Source organism: Prionailurus viverrinus, chromosome B3, assembly GCF_022837055.1.
Source record: "Prionailurus viverrinus isolate Anna chromosome B3, UM_Priviv_1.0, whole genome shotgun sequence".
NCBI lineage: Eukaryota > Metazoa > Chordata > Mammalia > Carnivora > Felidae > Prionailurus > Prionailurus viverrinus.
This window is the reverse complement of record NC_062566.1, coordinates 127,540,993-127,557,286: the sequence shown is the minus strand read 5'-3', so window position 1 is coordinate 127,557,286 and position 16,294 is coordinate 127,540,993. Positions and strand designations below refer to the sequence as shown.

Sequence of the window (16,294 nt, the reverse complement as noted above, 5' to 3'; positions counted from 1 at the left end):
GAGCATACCTGGGACTGGGACCCCAGTCAGGTGGGGCTGAATGTTTCTGAGGCATGATTAGAGCGGACAGCAGCCTTTCCTCCTTTCAGCTTCCTCATCCCTGAAAATTTCCAGTGAACAAGCAACACCATCCTTTCTCCCTCAATTGGGGAGGAGGGGATGGAAGGAGGGGAAACCTAGTCATCTTCTTGACTGGCATTTCCATGGTTGACCCAAGTGGCTCATCTTAGAAGACACAATTGACTCTCTCTGTCCTGGGAAGATGTCACAGAGGTGTCACTGCTTATTACTGAAGGTTAGGAATTCCCGGACAGATCGCATAGTAACACTTTTTTATTCTCAGTCTTCCTTTCTAGAAGGGAAGCAGGATGGCCTGTTCTTCATGGGGGTTAGTCTGGTTGATTTTGTTATGAGGGGGTAGGTTGGAGGGACGGGGCGGGGGGGGGGGGACTCTGGCAACTTTGTTTGAGCTGGGAAATTGTTGAGTAACTTGAAGTCTGGTTCCATCAGTAGGCACTGGACTGGGAGTTAATCACATCAGGAGTCTAATCTTGGCTTTGCCTCTAATTAGCAAAATCATTTTATGCTGGTCCCTCAACCCCTCCTGGCTTCTGGTTTTGCGTCTGTAAAATGAGGTGTATGAATGCAAAGGTCTCTCTGGGCTCTGAGGTTCTCTGCCTTCTGATTCACCAGAAGGCAATGAATAGGAAACAGAACACATGGTAAGGATTTCCTAGATCCAGTGCCCCACATGTGGTGTATTTTTGCAGAACATCAATCTAGGTGGTGTAGAAAGGCCCATTCATTCTGGTATTACATGGTTTCGGTTGGGTTATAGTGCTAGGGCCCCCTGATGACAATTGACATGCCAGTCCTGGGAGCTTTGAGAAGACCTTAAAGATTATTTAGTCCAGAGGCAATGCCAGTGTTGTCTTGAGTGCATTCAAGGGGAATACCAATGATGCTTTCAGTCTACCTCTGGACTCCGTTGGCACTGTTTCTTTGAGTGATGTCAGTCTAATACCCAATCTAAATGCTCTCACCTCCTGCTGGCTCCTTGAGAAGCTGATCTGAAATGAAGCTCCTGTCATTTTCGACAGTGACCCCATCATTCTGGCTTAGACTTTTGTCCGTATTTGGTGGATAACACAGCCTAAACACGCCGTAGCGCTAGCTCAAACACATGTGTTTTGAAAGAAAAGTATGTTATAAACGTACCACTTCAGCAGGGAAGGAGGGTGAAGAAGCTAGAGTCTGTCTCAAATGAGTATGGGGGTGGCTGTGTTTTCCTTGTCCTCTGAACATTTTAGTCTGTCTCAGGCCAGCTGTTTTTGTTTTTGTTTTTTTTTCCCCAACACGTTCCCTTTGATACAAGGGAAACTAGGTGCCAAGTCCATCGCGGCCACTCTGGAAAGAGCTCCAAACCTGTGCTCACGTATCGATAATACGTGAGAAATGGCAGCAACCCCTTCTGGGGAATAATTATATTCGCACCAGTGAGGAAGTTAGAATCAGCATTTGGAACCACTTGAAGGAAATTCAAGGCATGACCTAAGCAGGGTTTCTTGACCCACGGTCCATGGTTTCTTGACCCGGGGTCCATGAACAGCCTTCCTGGGGTCCAAGAGCCACCTATAGAGCATCTGAAAACTTCTGTCTGTGCGTTTTTCTAGGAGAGGGTCCACAGCCTTCCTTCCTCCGGTTCTTCCAAAGTTGCCCATGACTGAAGAAAGGTGAAAAGCCACTGACATAATACATTTTTTTCTGTGCCTCTCTGTCCTCTGAATCCAGGGTGATAAAGCTGACCTATCTTTCTGCTTTGCTGTTCCCAGAAAAAGCAAGTGAGCCAGACCAAGATCCGGGTCATCTCAACCATCCTGTTCATCTTGGCCGGCTGTATTGTATTTGTGACGATCCCTGCTGTCATTTTCAAATATATCGAGGGGTGGACAGCCTTGGAGTCCATTTACTTTGTGGTGGTCACTCTCACCACAGTAGGCTTTGGTGATTTTGTGGCAGGTAAGCTCCCTGGACATCCCAGTTACCAGGGCCCCCAGCGGGGAGAATATTCTGTTGACAGTGCTTTTTACAACCACCAGGGGGCGCCTGGGTGGCTCATTGGTTAAGTGTCTGACTTCCTGCTCAGGTCTCCTGCTCACAGTTGGGGAGTTTGAGCCCCGTGCCTGGCTCTGTGCTGACAGTGCAGAGCCCGGTGCCCGCTTCGAGATCTGTATCTGCCTCTCTCTCTGCCCCTCTCCCCCCCCCCCCACTCAAAAACAAATAAACACTAAAAAAATTTTTTTAACCACCAGAAAAAACGTTATGGGAGAAGCAAATGGAAACATCTCAATGTCACTGCTGCTGTGCACGGACTCATTTCAAGCCCGTGGTCCCATGTAATATAAAAAGCCGCAGATTCTGGTGTGAAAAGAAAGCCGGCCCCTTCCTCCCCAGGATGTTCATTGCCCTTATCATCATATGAATTATGCATGAGTGAAATGAATTTCTCATTGAATGTTAGACTTATGATTTGCATTAAAGCTCCTTGAATGAATTGATAAAGACTGTATTAGCAAGTGGCAAATAAGGAACTTTGGGGAGATTAGCATAGAGTTTAGCCTGCAGCCATCTGTGGGTTAGGCTTCCTGATGCTGCCCAGGGGAGGGCTGTGGTCCCCACAAAAGTTATCCTGGGCACAAAATTTAGGACTCAGCTGACTAGTAGAAGCCGAGACCGGTCCCAAGGGAGTAAAATTTAATGGATTCTGCATGAATGTATATTTTAGAAGAAATAGCCTTCATTGTGAAAGTCAATGCCAATGAACTATGTTTATAGAAGCAAAAGAAAACCACCATCAATTTCATCCGGGGACAGGGAGTTTGAAAATGAAATGAGATCTGGCTTCTTACATGTATGGCTTTCCCAGAGTGTGGTGGGAAGGCAAAGAGAGAGAAACAGGCCATCCTTCTGTGTCCTAACAGATAATTCTAGGGGGTCGGGCAATGGATCATTGCCCGCTCCGAGAAGTGAACGCTTTGATTAAACAACTCTGTCCTAGGCTCAACACGTTTGAGTGGTGTGTGTGTCTGTGTGTGTGTGTGTGTGTGTGTGTGTGTGTTATTCACCAGTTCCCGGTTAGGCAGCTGCGTAGACATTTGCACACTGAGATCATGGGCCTTCCATGCTTTATTTGACACATGATCCTGGCAGCACCTTGGTTTCCTCACAGAGTATGGTGCTCGCCAGGATGACAGGGATCTGGGAATCTGGAAAGCAGGACATTCTGGAGGGGATACTGAAGTCTTTTCAAAAGGTGCCTGGGTGCCTCCACATTCATTCCAGGCTACTAGGGGTCTTCTAGCTGTTACAGCAGGGCAGATGAAGACTGCAGTCCAGTTTGTAAAAAATAGCAGTTTTTATATATTTTGTCTTCCTTTTTATTGCCTAAGGACAAAGCATTGCAAAGTCAAAGTGATTAAAAACTTTACAAACTTACAAAAGCCGGGGTCTGGGTCCCCACCAGTCTTTCCTTATGCACAGTCACTGTGCGTCTCCTCGCCTTGGGTCAGGAGTCACTTCATGCCATCCGAGCAGAGGCCTGAAGCTCCGGAGAGAAACCACAGGGAACCCGTTGGGACGATTTCACAAACTTCTGTAAGTTCCCCCAGGGCATGGCTCGCACTGGTCTGTGCTTCCAGGTGTGCTCGGTGTTAGTCCTGGGCTGTCTGCTGGACTGTCTGTTATAGGACACCTGTGACGAACCTTCTCTCTAAACACCTGCTCGACTCAGCCTGTTAATCTGCTAATCTGGGGCACAAATAGCAGAGCCTTGGAATATAAAATTTAAAAATTTATTTACTTAGTGATCAGCAAAGTTTTAATTTGAATTTAGGTTATCCGTTTATTTGTTTGAAGTTTATTTTGAGAGAGGGAGAGAGAGAGAGAGAGAGAGAGAGAGGGAGGGAGAGAGGGAGAGAGAGAGAGAACCCCAAGCAGACTCTGCACTGTCAGTGAGGAGCCCGACGAGGGGCTTGAACTCATGAACTGTGAGATTATGACCTGAGCAGAAATCAGGAGTCAGACGCTTAACCGTTGGAGCCACTCAGGCAACCCCCAGGTTATCTGTTTACATATAATTAATTATACAATGCAAGAAAATGCAGGGAAGCCTGACATTAAAAAAGAAGATGACATTTGACAATAACGTAATTGAATATCTTACATTTTACTGTTATAAGTTGTGATCTTATAAAACCAAAACTATTATAATCTATTCACATTACAGTCAATGTATAAATACCTACTATCTACTTTTGCTAATATTATTGAATCAAGGCTTTCATGTTAATTGAAAGGTGAATATGAACCTGTAAAGTAATATGAATTCCATTTTACAAAACAGCACTGATTGACCAAAAAATAAAAAATAAAATGAAATAAATGAGCCCCAGATTTAACGCACATGAATGTTCTCGGTTGGCCGGTGTGATGGGACTTTATTTAGAGCCTTGCTGCTTCAGTAAAAATGTCAGAAAGAGATAGCTTTGATTTATTTAGATCCCTAGATGAATACAGTTGGCCAACCTAAATGATTTTGCATATGTTGGTTCTAAGTAAAAAAGTTAAAGATAACCCAGGAAAGAAAATGTGTGACTTGTTTAACATTATGATGTGTATATGGGTCCCTGCTCTTCATCGTGGATGGGAGAGAAGAAAGGTCATGCATGTTCTTTACCTTCTAACCCACAGTGACCGCCCTTATTAGGGAACACTGCCCAGCTGGTGTCTTTCCTCCCCGGAAGGAAGGGGAGGGAGGAGAGGAGCAAGGACAAAATGAGAGGGGCCTCTGGTGCTTCAAGGGGTCCTGCCACTGATTTTGATTTATTATTTCTTCTTATTACCCCCCATGGATTGAGAGCACTTAGCACATACCGGCACTTGACTTTATCTTTACTTACCTCGCAAGGGCATGACCCCCACAGTCACAGGCCTGGCGCTGGTTTAATTCCCTTGTTTACTGTTGATTACAAAGCCTTATTTCTTTTGTTCTGAGGTCTCCACGGACAGGGTGTCTCTTATAATTCACAGTGCTGACTGCGAGCGGAGCAGCCCTTCCTAAATTTGGGTTTCCAGAACTTCTGTAGATTGTGGTCCAAAGATGCATGCCTTTAAGGCATGAAATTTGTCACAAGCTTAGCAACAGGGAATGAGGCCCGACCATTTCAAAAAGGTGCATCAGCAAGAGTTGATAGTTGCTCTGAGTCAGCATCACTTCTAGAAATATAATCGGAACATTGGTCATCATGCAGAATTAAATGCTGGCTTATTTTAATAGCCGACTTCCTTTGGGACAGCCTAACAACGTCGGAGCATTTCGAAACCCTCAATGGGAGCGCACACACGGAGCTCTGAATTCCAGACAAGCGGTTGAGAAAGGAATCCATCAAAGGGTGCCTTTTGTGTTGTTTGCTAGCGCACCCTAGTGGCAGTCTTTGGCGGGCGGTGGTGATTTGCTGAGGTCAATATTTACCGTCGGCAAACCCCTCCTCCCCCCGCCCCAGGCTCTGAGGACCGAGCTGCACGGTTCTCCCGCGCAGCGCGGAAATGAACCTCAGAAACCACTTACTGTTGCAGGAACCCTAGAGAAAGCTATGGGGGAGGGGTGGGGGGGCGTTGCCTAAAAGGAAAAAAAAAAAAAACAAACAAACAAAGGCAGCTGAACCAGACCGAAGTGTGGTTGCCCCAGAGCCCGTTAGCGATGTTTGGAATTCTCAATGTAAGAAATGGCAGTGGCTGTGGAGATCTTGAGGCCTTGTGGGCTGCCCTGCACCCTGGGTTCGGTCCCACTGACAGGAGCCACAGGCCACAGGGCCTGCCCACGTGCCTTTGGGAGGTATTACTGAGACCATAAGAGCTCAGACTGGATTCCGTGGGGCTCGATGAGGTTGCAACCACCACTCAGTGGGAAAGACTAGTAATCACTCCTCGTGTAACACCTTAATTACCCATACATTGCTAATGTTCAGTTACCTTAGAAATGGCCGCCGGGGGGCTCCCGGGTGGCTCAGTCGGTTAAGCGTCCGACTTCAGCTCAGGTCATGATCTCTCAGTTTGTGAGTTCGAGCCCCCGCATCGGGCTCTGTGCTGACAGCTCGGAGCCTGGAGCCTGCTTCAGACTCTGTGCCTCCCTCTCTCTCTTCCCTCCCCTGCTCACACTCTGTCTCTCTCTCTTCCTTAAAAATAAATATTAAGGAAAAAAAAAATTAGAAATGGCCGCCTGCCTGCCTCACTGGGCAACAATGTGTCACAGGGTGAGAGGCAGGCTGATAGCAGCCATGTCATGGAACTTCTTCGCTTCTTCAGGAGACAGCGCTGAGGTTGGAGCCTATTTTACACGGCTACTTTTGGTAGGGCCTGTAGGAGGGTGAGAAGAAACAGGCTAATTATTTGCAATAAATGACTGGTCCTTTCAACGGAACAGCCGGTCAATGCCATCAGGCAGCTGGCCGATCTGGTTTGATAGATTTCTACCGTAATCCCTACATATAAAATAAAGGGATTGGACTCGCTGGCCTTTTAGCTGGAGCACGGTGATTCTAATTACTCAGACTGATTGACCTTTTGGATTAGCATCGTGTAAACACCATCCCTCAGTTAGTGTGAAATCACTACTGCGAGGATCAAAGTCTCAAGGATGCCATTAAGTCTAATTTTACTTCCTCACATCCACTCTGCTCTTAGTAAATGCGTGTGTTAAGGGGGAAATGGTTCCAAGCCATTTGGGATTATTGATCCTTTATTTTTATTACATTAAAAAATTTTTTAAAAGTGTTTATCTATTGTTGAGAGAGAGACAGAGTGTGAGCACGGGAGGGGCAGAGAGAGAGGGAGACACAGGATCCGAAGCACGTTCCAGGCTCCGAGCTGTCAGCACAGAGCCCTATGCGGGGCTGGAACTCATGAACCGCAAGATCATGACCTGAGCCGAAGTCGGACGCTTAACCCACTGAGCCACCCGGGCGTCCCTATTTTTATTACATTTAAAGGAGTTTACGAAAAAAAATTGATGGCTGGGCCTGAGCTGTTGTCCCTCTCGCTCATGTCTTTCATTGTCAAACCAAGGTTGAGAAGAAGTGGACCAAACTGGCCACTGACACGTTTCTGTTGTTGTTGTTTATTTATTTTGAGAGACAGAGTGTGTGCACGTGAGCAGGCGAGGGATAGAGAGAGAGGGAGAGAGAGAATCCAGGCAGGCGGCAGGCTGTCAGTGTGGAGCCCAATGCAGGCTCCATCTCACAGACTGTGAGACCATGACCTGAGCTGAAACCAAGAGTCGGACGCTTAGCCAACTGAGCCACCCAGGTGTCTCTGAAAAGTTTTTGTTATGGGTGTTACTGTTAGTGGTCAAGAATCAAAGGAAGTTGGGGCGCCTGGGTGGCTCAGTCAGTTGAGTGTCTGATTCTTCATTTTGGCTCAGGTCATGTTTCCAGAGTGGTGGGATTGAGCCCTCTCAGTCTCTCTCTCCGCTCTCTGCCCTGCTCACACACGTGCTCTCTCTCCCTCTAAAATATATGTGTATGAAAAGAAATTAAGCCACAGGCCAGGCTCCTTTAGGGAAGGGACAAATCTTTTCCTTGCCTGTCACCTCTTGTGTACAGCAGGCCTAACAGCTGCGTGTCAGATGGTGATGGGAAGACATCTCTGCCATGTGGACCAGAATATGTTTGTTCTGCAAAGACCATATGCTAGGCCCTGGTTAAAATAACGTTTGGTTGTTTTCAGGGGGAAACGCTGGGATCAATTACCGGGAGTGGTATAAGCCCCTAGTGTGGTTTTGGATCCTTGTTGGCCTTGCCTACTTTGCAGCCGTCCTCAGTATGATCGGAGATTGGCTACGGGTTCTATCCAAAAAGACAAAAGAAGAGGTAGGACTCCTTCCAAATTCTATGAACGTTCCTGAGATCAGATTAGCTCATGTCAAGAATTACCTGTCTCTCTTCTATGGGCACAAGGGCTTCTTAAATAAACGGAGGGCCCCTGTGGCTTCCTCTTTTTGAAGCATTCCCTAAAAGCCAAGGTCAACGGAATAGCAGTTATTTCTGGATCCCTTTTCGGCAGGTGAGAACATCTGGTGACTCACCGGGCCAGAGATCCGGGAAAGACTAGTAAACGATGACTGCTTTTTAAAAAATGAAGAGGGAAAAAGGAAAAAAAAAACCAAACAGCGATTGTCAGCAGGGGTAGGCTGTAGCTGAGGCTGGTGTGCAGACTGGAGGGAGAGGTTTAGAACGTTTTTAAAAAGCTTGAGAAAGATGGCCTGTCCTTCAGGTCTTGGGGTCTATATGGAAATGCAATAAAATACTATGAATCCTTCTTGGTTCCCTGAGACTGAAGTCCTTCAATAGTGGCCAGCCATGAGGAAGCAAACACAAGGGATCCCTTTCACCATCATCCCCTCTCGGTTATCAGATCTATAGAAACAGACATACCCATGTGTCCAAGACACGCAGCCTTTACTCCCTCATGTAAATGTGCGTGAAAACAAAGGCAAGAAAAGACATAAGAGGAGAAGGTAGATTCTGTGGTTAAAAACAATGTCCGTGTAGTTCTTCTAGGAAGAGAGGAAAAGATAAAGGCAGGCAAGAGAAGAAGAAAGGAGCTAAAGAATGGAAGGGAGATAAGAAAGAAAGAAAAAGAGGAACAGCTTCTTTAAGGGCACCTGCTCACTTCCTAGAAGACAGACATTCTATACACAAGGCCCCAGGAGAAAGTTACTGTGTGGGAATATTTCCTTTCCCATATCATTCCCGGGCCCAAGTGTTAAATTTTCCTGCCTTGCATAAACACTGTCAGTGTAGTCTTCAGTCCGATCCCCCAGAGAGCTAACTGACCTACTGAAAATGAGCCATAGTAAAAGTAACCACATCAATATTGACTTTCCTAAATGCAAAAAATGCAAACTTCTGAGTTAGTTGCTCATCCGTATAGAAAGACGTGGGACTACTAGTCTCGGTGCTGCTGAATGAGAGCCGAGAAATTTGGTATTGATCCTCCTGCAAAAACTTCACCCTGGAGGAAGAACGTTCTGTGGGCTTTTGCAGAACATGACCAGGAAAGTTTGGTCACCAGGTGCTCTGGAGGGTCTTCTTAAACCAGAGTAAGCTCGACAGCACACGACCGTGTGGCCCAGATACAGGGTGAGCGACGGTCCCCAGGTTGTCCAGGACTGCAGAACACAGGACTCTGTGTTTTACAACCGGGACAGTCCTAGTCTAACTGGGACAGGTGGATCACCCTTCCCAGACAGGAGCACTGGGGAACAGAGAAGGGCCAAGGACCCCCTGAACATCTATCTGCTTTGCACCCCCTGGGTGCTTTCCTCCTGGGAATGTCTCTCTCTGTCTCACATAACGCCAAGAGCTCCGTGAGCTAGACATGATTACCCTACTTATGTTGGAGGGATGAGGCCATACAACTAACAAAGGGGTGGGTGCGTAACAGGAACCCAAGCCTGTCTACCTCCCAACAGTGATCTCTCCCGCAGAGAGCTCTGCCTCCCGTTCAGTCACCGCCTCCACATCTCAGGCTCCTGCCAGCGGCTTCTCTAGCAAGTGTAACTCCCTGATCCCCCCTCCCTCCCCCTGGACCTGTGCTCCCCCATCTCCTGGCCTCCCTTGAGCCAGCCTTCCCATCAGGACATCCAAGGGCTGTGGGCGCTGGGGGCGGGTGGGGGCTCGAGGCAGGCGGAGAGAGGACTTTCTCATCCTGTCGCTTTTCTGTCCCCCGGCCAGGTCGGTGAAATCAAGGCCCACGCGGCCGAGTGGAAGGCCAACGTGACGGCCGAGTTCCGGGAGACACGGCGGCGGCTCAGCGTGGAGATCCACGACAAGCTGCAGCGGGCGGCCACCATCCGCAGCATGGAGCGCAGGCGCCTGGGCCTGGACCAGAGGGCCCACTCGCTGGACATGCTGTCCCCCGAGAAGCGCTCCGTCTTCGCCGCCCTGGACACGGGCCGCTTCAAGGCCTCATCCCAGGAGAGCATCAACAACCGGCCCAACAACCTGCGCCTGAAAGGGTCGGAGCAGCTCAACAAACACGGGCAGGGCGCCTCGGAAGACAACATCATCAACAAGTTCGGGTCCACCTCCAAGCTCACCAAGAGGAAAAACAAGGACCTCAAAAAGACCTTGCCCGAGGACGTCCACAAAATCTACAAGACCTTCCGGAATTACTCCCTGGACGAAGAGAAGAAGGAGGAGGAGACGGAGAAGATGTGCAACTCAGACCACTCCAGCACGGCCATGCTGACTGAGTGCATCCAGCAGCAGGCCGGGATGGAGAACGGGCTGGTCCCCACGGACACCAGAGACCAGGAACTCGAGAACAACGCATTACTTGAAGAGAGAAACTAAATGCTGAGGACCTTGGACTTGACCAAGCGTCGTGTTTTTTATATTCACCCTGAGACACGTGCCTTAAACAGACTTCTCGTTAGTCCGAAATTACATAGCATCGAAGAATATATTTCACTGTGCCATAAACGACTGAGATGAGAAAGATCGCTCTGCCAAAAGGAGTCAAAGAACAAGGACTGCACTTCTGGCGGCGGCCGCAGGACACTGGGGGAGTGTTCGCACACGCAGGAGGTCGTGGCCGCAAGTGTTAAGGGCGTGTCTGGGACGGTGCTTGCACCCCTGTGTGGTGCCACCCCGGCCCCAGCATGTAGAAAAGGGCAGCTATTCCTTAGACCAGCCTTCTGAAAGGAACAGATGTGTCTCCTAAGTGGAGTCTCATTTTCCGAACCTACCGTTAGAGATACGTGCACACACAGAAGGGGACCAGATGGGGGGTGAACGAGTACCTGCAGGGAGGGTCTGAGTTGGCATTTTGGCATGTTGCTCCGAGCTTGAGTTTTGATACAAACCCTTCAGGGCGCACCTACTCTTTCTAGGCTCCAAATGAGCGTCTGTGGGACCTGAGAGCACGTGGAATTTGTTGGCAACGGATCAGAGCACACGTATTCAAAGGTGCAATTGCTTTCCTCATTACAAAAGAAAAAAAAAATCACAAATGCATCACACTGTGGAATACCACCTTAACCAATGACAGAAGCCTACTGAACTTTGTGTTTTCGACGAACGATGAAAAAAGTGAACCCGCGAGCATCGGCGGACACTCGGCCTCATTTGCTGCATGGTTACGGGCACAACATCATGCATTTTCCTCAGTGGGTGCAGTGGTGAAAATAAACTGGTTCTGAAACGTTCACGTTCACTTTTCTAGTGGAACTTCGGTTATAAGTCGTTTTGATAAGAGGGGGAAAAAATACCAAAACAATTGCCTTGCATGATGCCAGTGGCTTGCTGTTCTGTCTAGCTGATCCTAATTTTTTTACAAAAATAGACATCCTGCATGTCTGAGACATACCAAGGAGGACCATGGCATCATTCCATCTCAGGGCTTTTTGTCCCTTTGGGTGTCTTAAGGTAGACATAGTGACGAGGTCCAGTCCTGCTATCTCCAAACGAAAGAAAGATTCCCCCAACAACTCTTGTACACGAAGATTGAATTGTTTTAAAATTGCCTGCAGCTTAAGTGCCATTAATGCCATTTACAAATAATGCTTAAAAGAAATATTTACAACATTCCACTTTTATGTTTGGGTGTTCCTTATTTTGAAAGCATCACTTCTTTTCCTTGCTTGTTTCTTTAGCCCACACCTGCTACTCACGAAAGTTGGAACCCCAGTGTGATCGATCGTTTCAAGGCAAACAATAGCAACACCTGATAATTGATTGTTCCATGAGGTTGAAATTGTGAAGGAAAGTGGGGGAGTGGCTAGTCATAGGTTTTGAGAAGATTCTGAATTGATGATTTTTTTTTTTTTTTTTTTAATCAGAAAGGGCAAAATATGTGCTAGGCTCACCATCCTTAGCCTTTTGCATAACTGGCTGGCCATTCACACTTAGCTACGTGGACCACACTCTGAAGCCTTTGGACTTGCAAACTCAGGAGGTTGCAGGTTATGGTCCTCCCAGGCTCAGCACCACCTGTTGGGGGTTTCACACAATTCACACACAGAGTGGATTTAATCAAGAGATCACAGGACTAGTGGAGACTTCCCAAAACCATCTAATGCTTTCTGACTTCTGGGGAAAATTATATCCGCCACATCCTTGACCACTGGTACCAGGGCAGACCTCTTCCTGCCCGTCTCCCCAAAATGCCTGGACCACATGTAGCTCCCCTTCCCCCTGCCCCAAATTTTGGGCTCCAGTTAAAGTTCTGGCATTTCCTTTGGGAAGGAGCCAAAAAAGAATCACTTTCATGAGGCCCTTCCTGTCCAACGGTAGATTTGGTTTAATGCCTCCACTTGGCTGGAGCTGTGGCTCACTGGTGACATCCTGTGTCCACACATTAAGAGACACAGGAAACGACGCTTATGCAGGTGTGGGCGTTGGCTCTTACTGGGAGAGTCCTTCAAGCCTGCAAAATGTGTTTTCATTGGTGGATAACTGGGACTTTTCTTATTCCAACAAGTTAAAACCTTCCTGATTAAACTATCTATCGATCCACCCTGTATTACTTGTCACCTTCTTTATAGTAATGTGTTAAAAATTCTAGACCCTACGGACAAATCTGGCGAAGAGGCTTCCCTGTCATTTATCCAGTGGTTTCCGTGGGCCAGGCACTAGATTTAGGCACTTTATGGGCGTTAAATGCTCGCTGAAACCTCACAGGAACACTGTACTAGAAGTGGTTATAAACCCACTATACAGATGAGGACACGGGAGCTCAGGGAAGCTAAGTAATTTACCCAATGGCACACAGCAAGAAGGTGGTAGAGCTGGTATTCAAAGGCTGTCTGACCAAAGTCTGCTTTTGACTTTGCTATAGCGTCCATGTTATGCATTCTTGTGTGTGTGTGTGTGTGTGTGTGTGTGTGCATGTGTGTCTTTCTAGTTTCATGGACACGGCATACAGAGGTGGGGAGAAGATCTCCGTTACCAAGAGGGCACAAGGTCTTAGCGGAAACATGACCTCGCGGGTTACCCTTGCGGTTACGTAAACATTATTTTGGTTTGGGTTTTGGGAAGGCTGTATGCGGCACACTTTCTGTATTGTTAAAACTGCCCTTTGAAAGCACTCTTTTGCACTTTACTTGCTTAGTTTGCAGGAACTCCGTATACAGCAGGAATAAAACAATTCAAAGCACTAAACTAAGCTGCACATTCTACCAAATGGAACAGGTGTTGGTGTGTGCTTCCCCAAACGAGTCAAATCACAGTAAATACAGAGGGATCCAAAACAGCCCTTGGCTGAGAGTGGGAAAATCTCCAATATAACCTGTTCCCCGAGTACAGGGGGGGACAAAGCCCCAAGGAATATAATCAAAGAAGAGCCCTCCCTCTATGGAGATTGATCCATTAAATATGCAGTGTTGGACAAACTATAACATACTCTCCAAAGGAGAGGCTGAGAGGGAATAAGAGCTTGGACTCTGCTTAGTGTGTACAAGCTAAGATCTGGGGGGAGGCTAGTTGTTGTGAAGCTGTTTGAATGTCACCCTTGTAAGATGGGGCCAATAGCATGTAGCAAGACTGCTACAAATTCTAAACACACGTCAGCACAGCCCTGCCCTTCCAGCCTGCGCCCCACCCCCCGCCCACATAAACCTGGAATAAATGCCTCAATTTTGCACACGGGAAGAACACATGTTCCGTATCTTCAGTGGGTGGTGACTTTCGCTTCACCTGGTAACTGGGTACCAATTTTTTCTTCCCTAACAGATCTGGAGGTTTACTGTTGACAGCTGAGGGACGGTTTGGAGATTAGAGCTCCATACCAACTCCTCACCCAATAGCAAACTCTAAGAACTTAGTGCTTTTGGGGTAGGGCCCTAATGTGTGTGTAGGTAGGGGTGTTCCTGGCCTACAGGTGGGGTGACTGGGACTCTTGGTCTGCGCTCCCCTGTCCCAGCCTGTGATGGTGGGCAACTGAGTCCTTGCGCATCCAACTTTGTTACCTCATCAGCACATCGAGGGAATTGAACACACAAAATCATCGAGGTCCCTTTTAGTTCTGCAGCATTCTGACCAAGCATCCCCTGGTCCACGAGTTTGTTAAATTTATTAAGAACCATATTAGCTGGGTTTGTAGATAACGACTAATGGGCCCCTTCATCTTAGGCTAAGAGAAGAGCTTAGTCTCCTGCCCTTTGGGATTTGTTTTCTGGGTAATTGATGGAGACCAGATGTATTTGGGAGCCTGGTGTCCAAATTAGAATCATGCCCTGTGTAGGCTCACTCTATCCTCCCTTACAGCAGGCTGTCACCCGGAGGGCTCAGGCGATGCGGACATTTTTTGCATGGCGTTAAGATTATTTAAAGAATTTTAAGCTGTTGCTATTTGCAGTCAAATGTAGTAAAAGTTCCCTTTGATTTGATTACTTCATGAATTCATATACTATACACAGGTCTCTCTCTCTCTCTCTCTCTCTCTCACACACACACACACACACACACTGGAAATGGCTGCCTTGGGTTCTATGGGGGACCGTTCCATGTTGAAAGTCCTAATTGCACTAGACATTAGCAAACCACCTCCTTCCTCCCTCTGAGAGGAGGACTTCCTGGCTGAGTCAATGCCGCTCATCTATTTGTGTGCTTGGTTTTGGGGATTAGTGAGAATGTAGCCAGAATTTGGGTGAGGCAGATTTATACTCATTGGATTGGGTAAGAATGGAGACCATCCAATGTATACCATGGTTTCTGAACCATAGGAAAGGCATAAGAAAATAAAACAAACGTGCAGAGACTCTCTTAAAAAATGAGAAAGAAACCAGTATTGCATTTCTTGTCTTTGCTTTCCGTATCCCGCTGATGTTTCAAGTGGAGGTTATTGTTTCTTTGATGATGCACCTATGTGCAAAGACGGTGGCTGTGTCAGCAGAGAGAACTTTCATCAGTATAGTTAGTGTAAGAGCTAGTTAGCAATGGTCTTAAAAAATAAAAGTGGGGACTCTCTGAAACAAAGGTGACTTTAATTTGGCATTGTCGATGCTGTATTCTGCATATGGAAACTTTGGGATAGCATGTTGAGGACATGGCTTATAAACAAAGCCCTGCACTCTGTCTTTGCGCGATAAACCACCTGTGTTTTTCTTCACCAACTTGCCTGCAGTCCATGTAAACTTCAGTCCTCCTGTGGCAGTCCCTAAGCCACATGACATCAGCGCAGTGGCATTGAGGAGAAATAAGAAGCGTCTCTGATTTTACTGAAAGTGATTATCATTTTCACAGGTGCCTAAGATTTGAAATCTACCTTCTGTTCTTGGTTAAGTGAAAAATCTCTCATAGTTCCCTGTGCATTAAAAAAAAAAGCCCTTGAGAGGACTCTGGTCCATCAAAACAGCAGACCTGTGCTGCGGAGGGCAACTGGAAAACCTCTCCTTTGCCATCAGGGTGCCGAGCTTGAAGGGGGAAGGTGCAGTGGTACCTAGAAGCGATATGCAAACTAACCCACATACCAGCCTCCAGCCTCTCCCGTCCCAGACTCACAGGCAGGGGACCCAGTGATGATGAAAACCCTTGTGTGGAGGTGTTTTACCTATTTTTCTCTCTGTAGGATTTCATGGTGCTTTAAAAAAAAAAAGGCATTTTACTGAAAATGCGGGGTGGGGGGAGGAGGGAATTTCGTAATGTTCTTAGGAAAAGTACAAAAGCAAATTTGCTTGTAACATTTCAATAAGCTGTGCTGCTATTGTCTTTATTTGATGATGATGTAATTTTTTTTCCAATGATGCAGAAAATTGCAACAAAGACCTTCTGGAAGATCCAATCCAATGTCTCTCCTGTTTTCCTTTCTCTTGTGGGGCCAAGCACGGTTCACAGCGGCTGGGTCGGGAGTTACACTCAGGTCTTTTAGGGAATGGCTTCTTGCCTGGCCGAGCACCCGCTTACCTGCATGCATCAGGCCAGAGCCTATGGAAGGAAACCCACTGTCTTGCTGGAGGAGGAGACCACAGTTTGATGTAGATGATAAGCTCCTCAGGGCAGGAATTAGGTCTTTCATTTCCAGCGCTGAGCACTGTGCCTGATACAAACAGAGACACTCAAAATTATTGGTGAAGTGATTTTAATGCCTTTATTGATAGCGCATTTGCATCCTTCAAGGCAGATTTAATTTTTTCATGACTTAGAAGTCTTTTGGAGCCAAGACTCCTGAAATAAGCAATTTATACCACTCCTAAAGTATCATCTTGGTCAAAACCCAGTTTACCTACAAAGTAATG

At 47.1% G+C, this 16,294-nt stretch overlaps 2 protein-coding genes across 10 annotated transcripts in view; one reads left to right on the top strand and one right to left on the bottom strand.

Moving 5' to 3' along the window:
• Window positions 1-11,859, top strand: part of KCNK10 (potassium two pore domain channel subfamily K member 10) — a 123,721-nt gene extending 111,862 nt beyond the window's left edge. Inside the window, exons 5-7 of the mRNA XM_047862432.1 lie at window positions 1,833-2,019; window positions 7,783-7,925; window positions 9,792-11,859. Of these exons, the coding sequence (XP_047718388.1) occupies window positions 1,833-2,019; window positions 7,783-7,925; window positions 9,792-10,412 (951 nt within the window). The 3' untranslated portion in view covers window positions 10,413-11,859. The remainder of the gene's footprint in view (window positions 1-1,832; window positions 2,020-7,782; window positions 7,926-9,791) is intronic.
• GPR65 (G protein-coupled receptor 65) overlaps window positions 3,189-16,294 on the bottom strand; it is a 159,090-nt gene continuing 145,984 nt past the window's right edge. For all 9 annotated transcript variants that reach the window (XR_007152928.1, XR_007152930.1, XR_007152932.1 and 6 more), the window contains 3 exons: window positions 15,963-16,095; window positions 4,959-5,274; window positions 3,189-3,444 (listed from right to left, as the gene is read on the bottom strand). The gene's annotated coding sequence lies outside the window, so the exon portion shown is untranslated. The remainder of the gene's footprint in view (window positions 3,445-4,958; window positions 5,275-15,962; window positions 16,096-16,294) is intronic.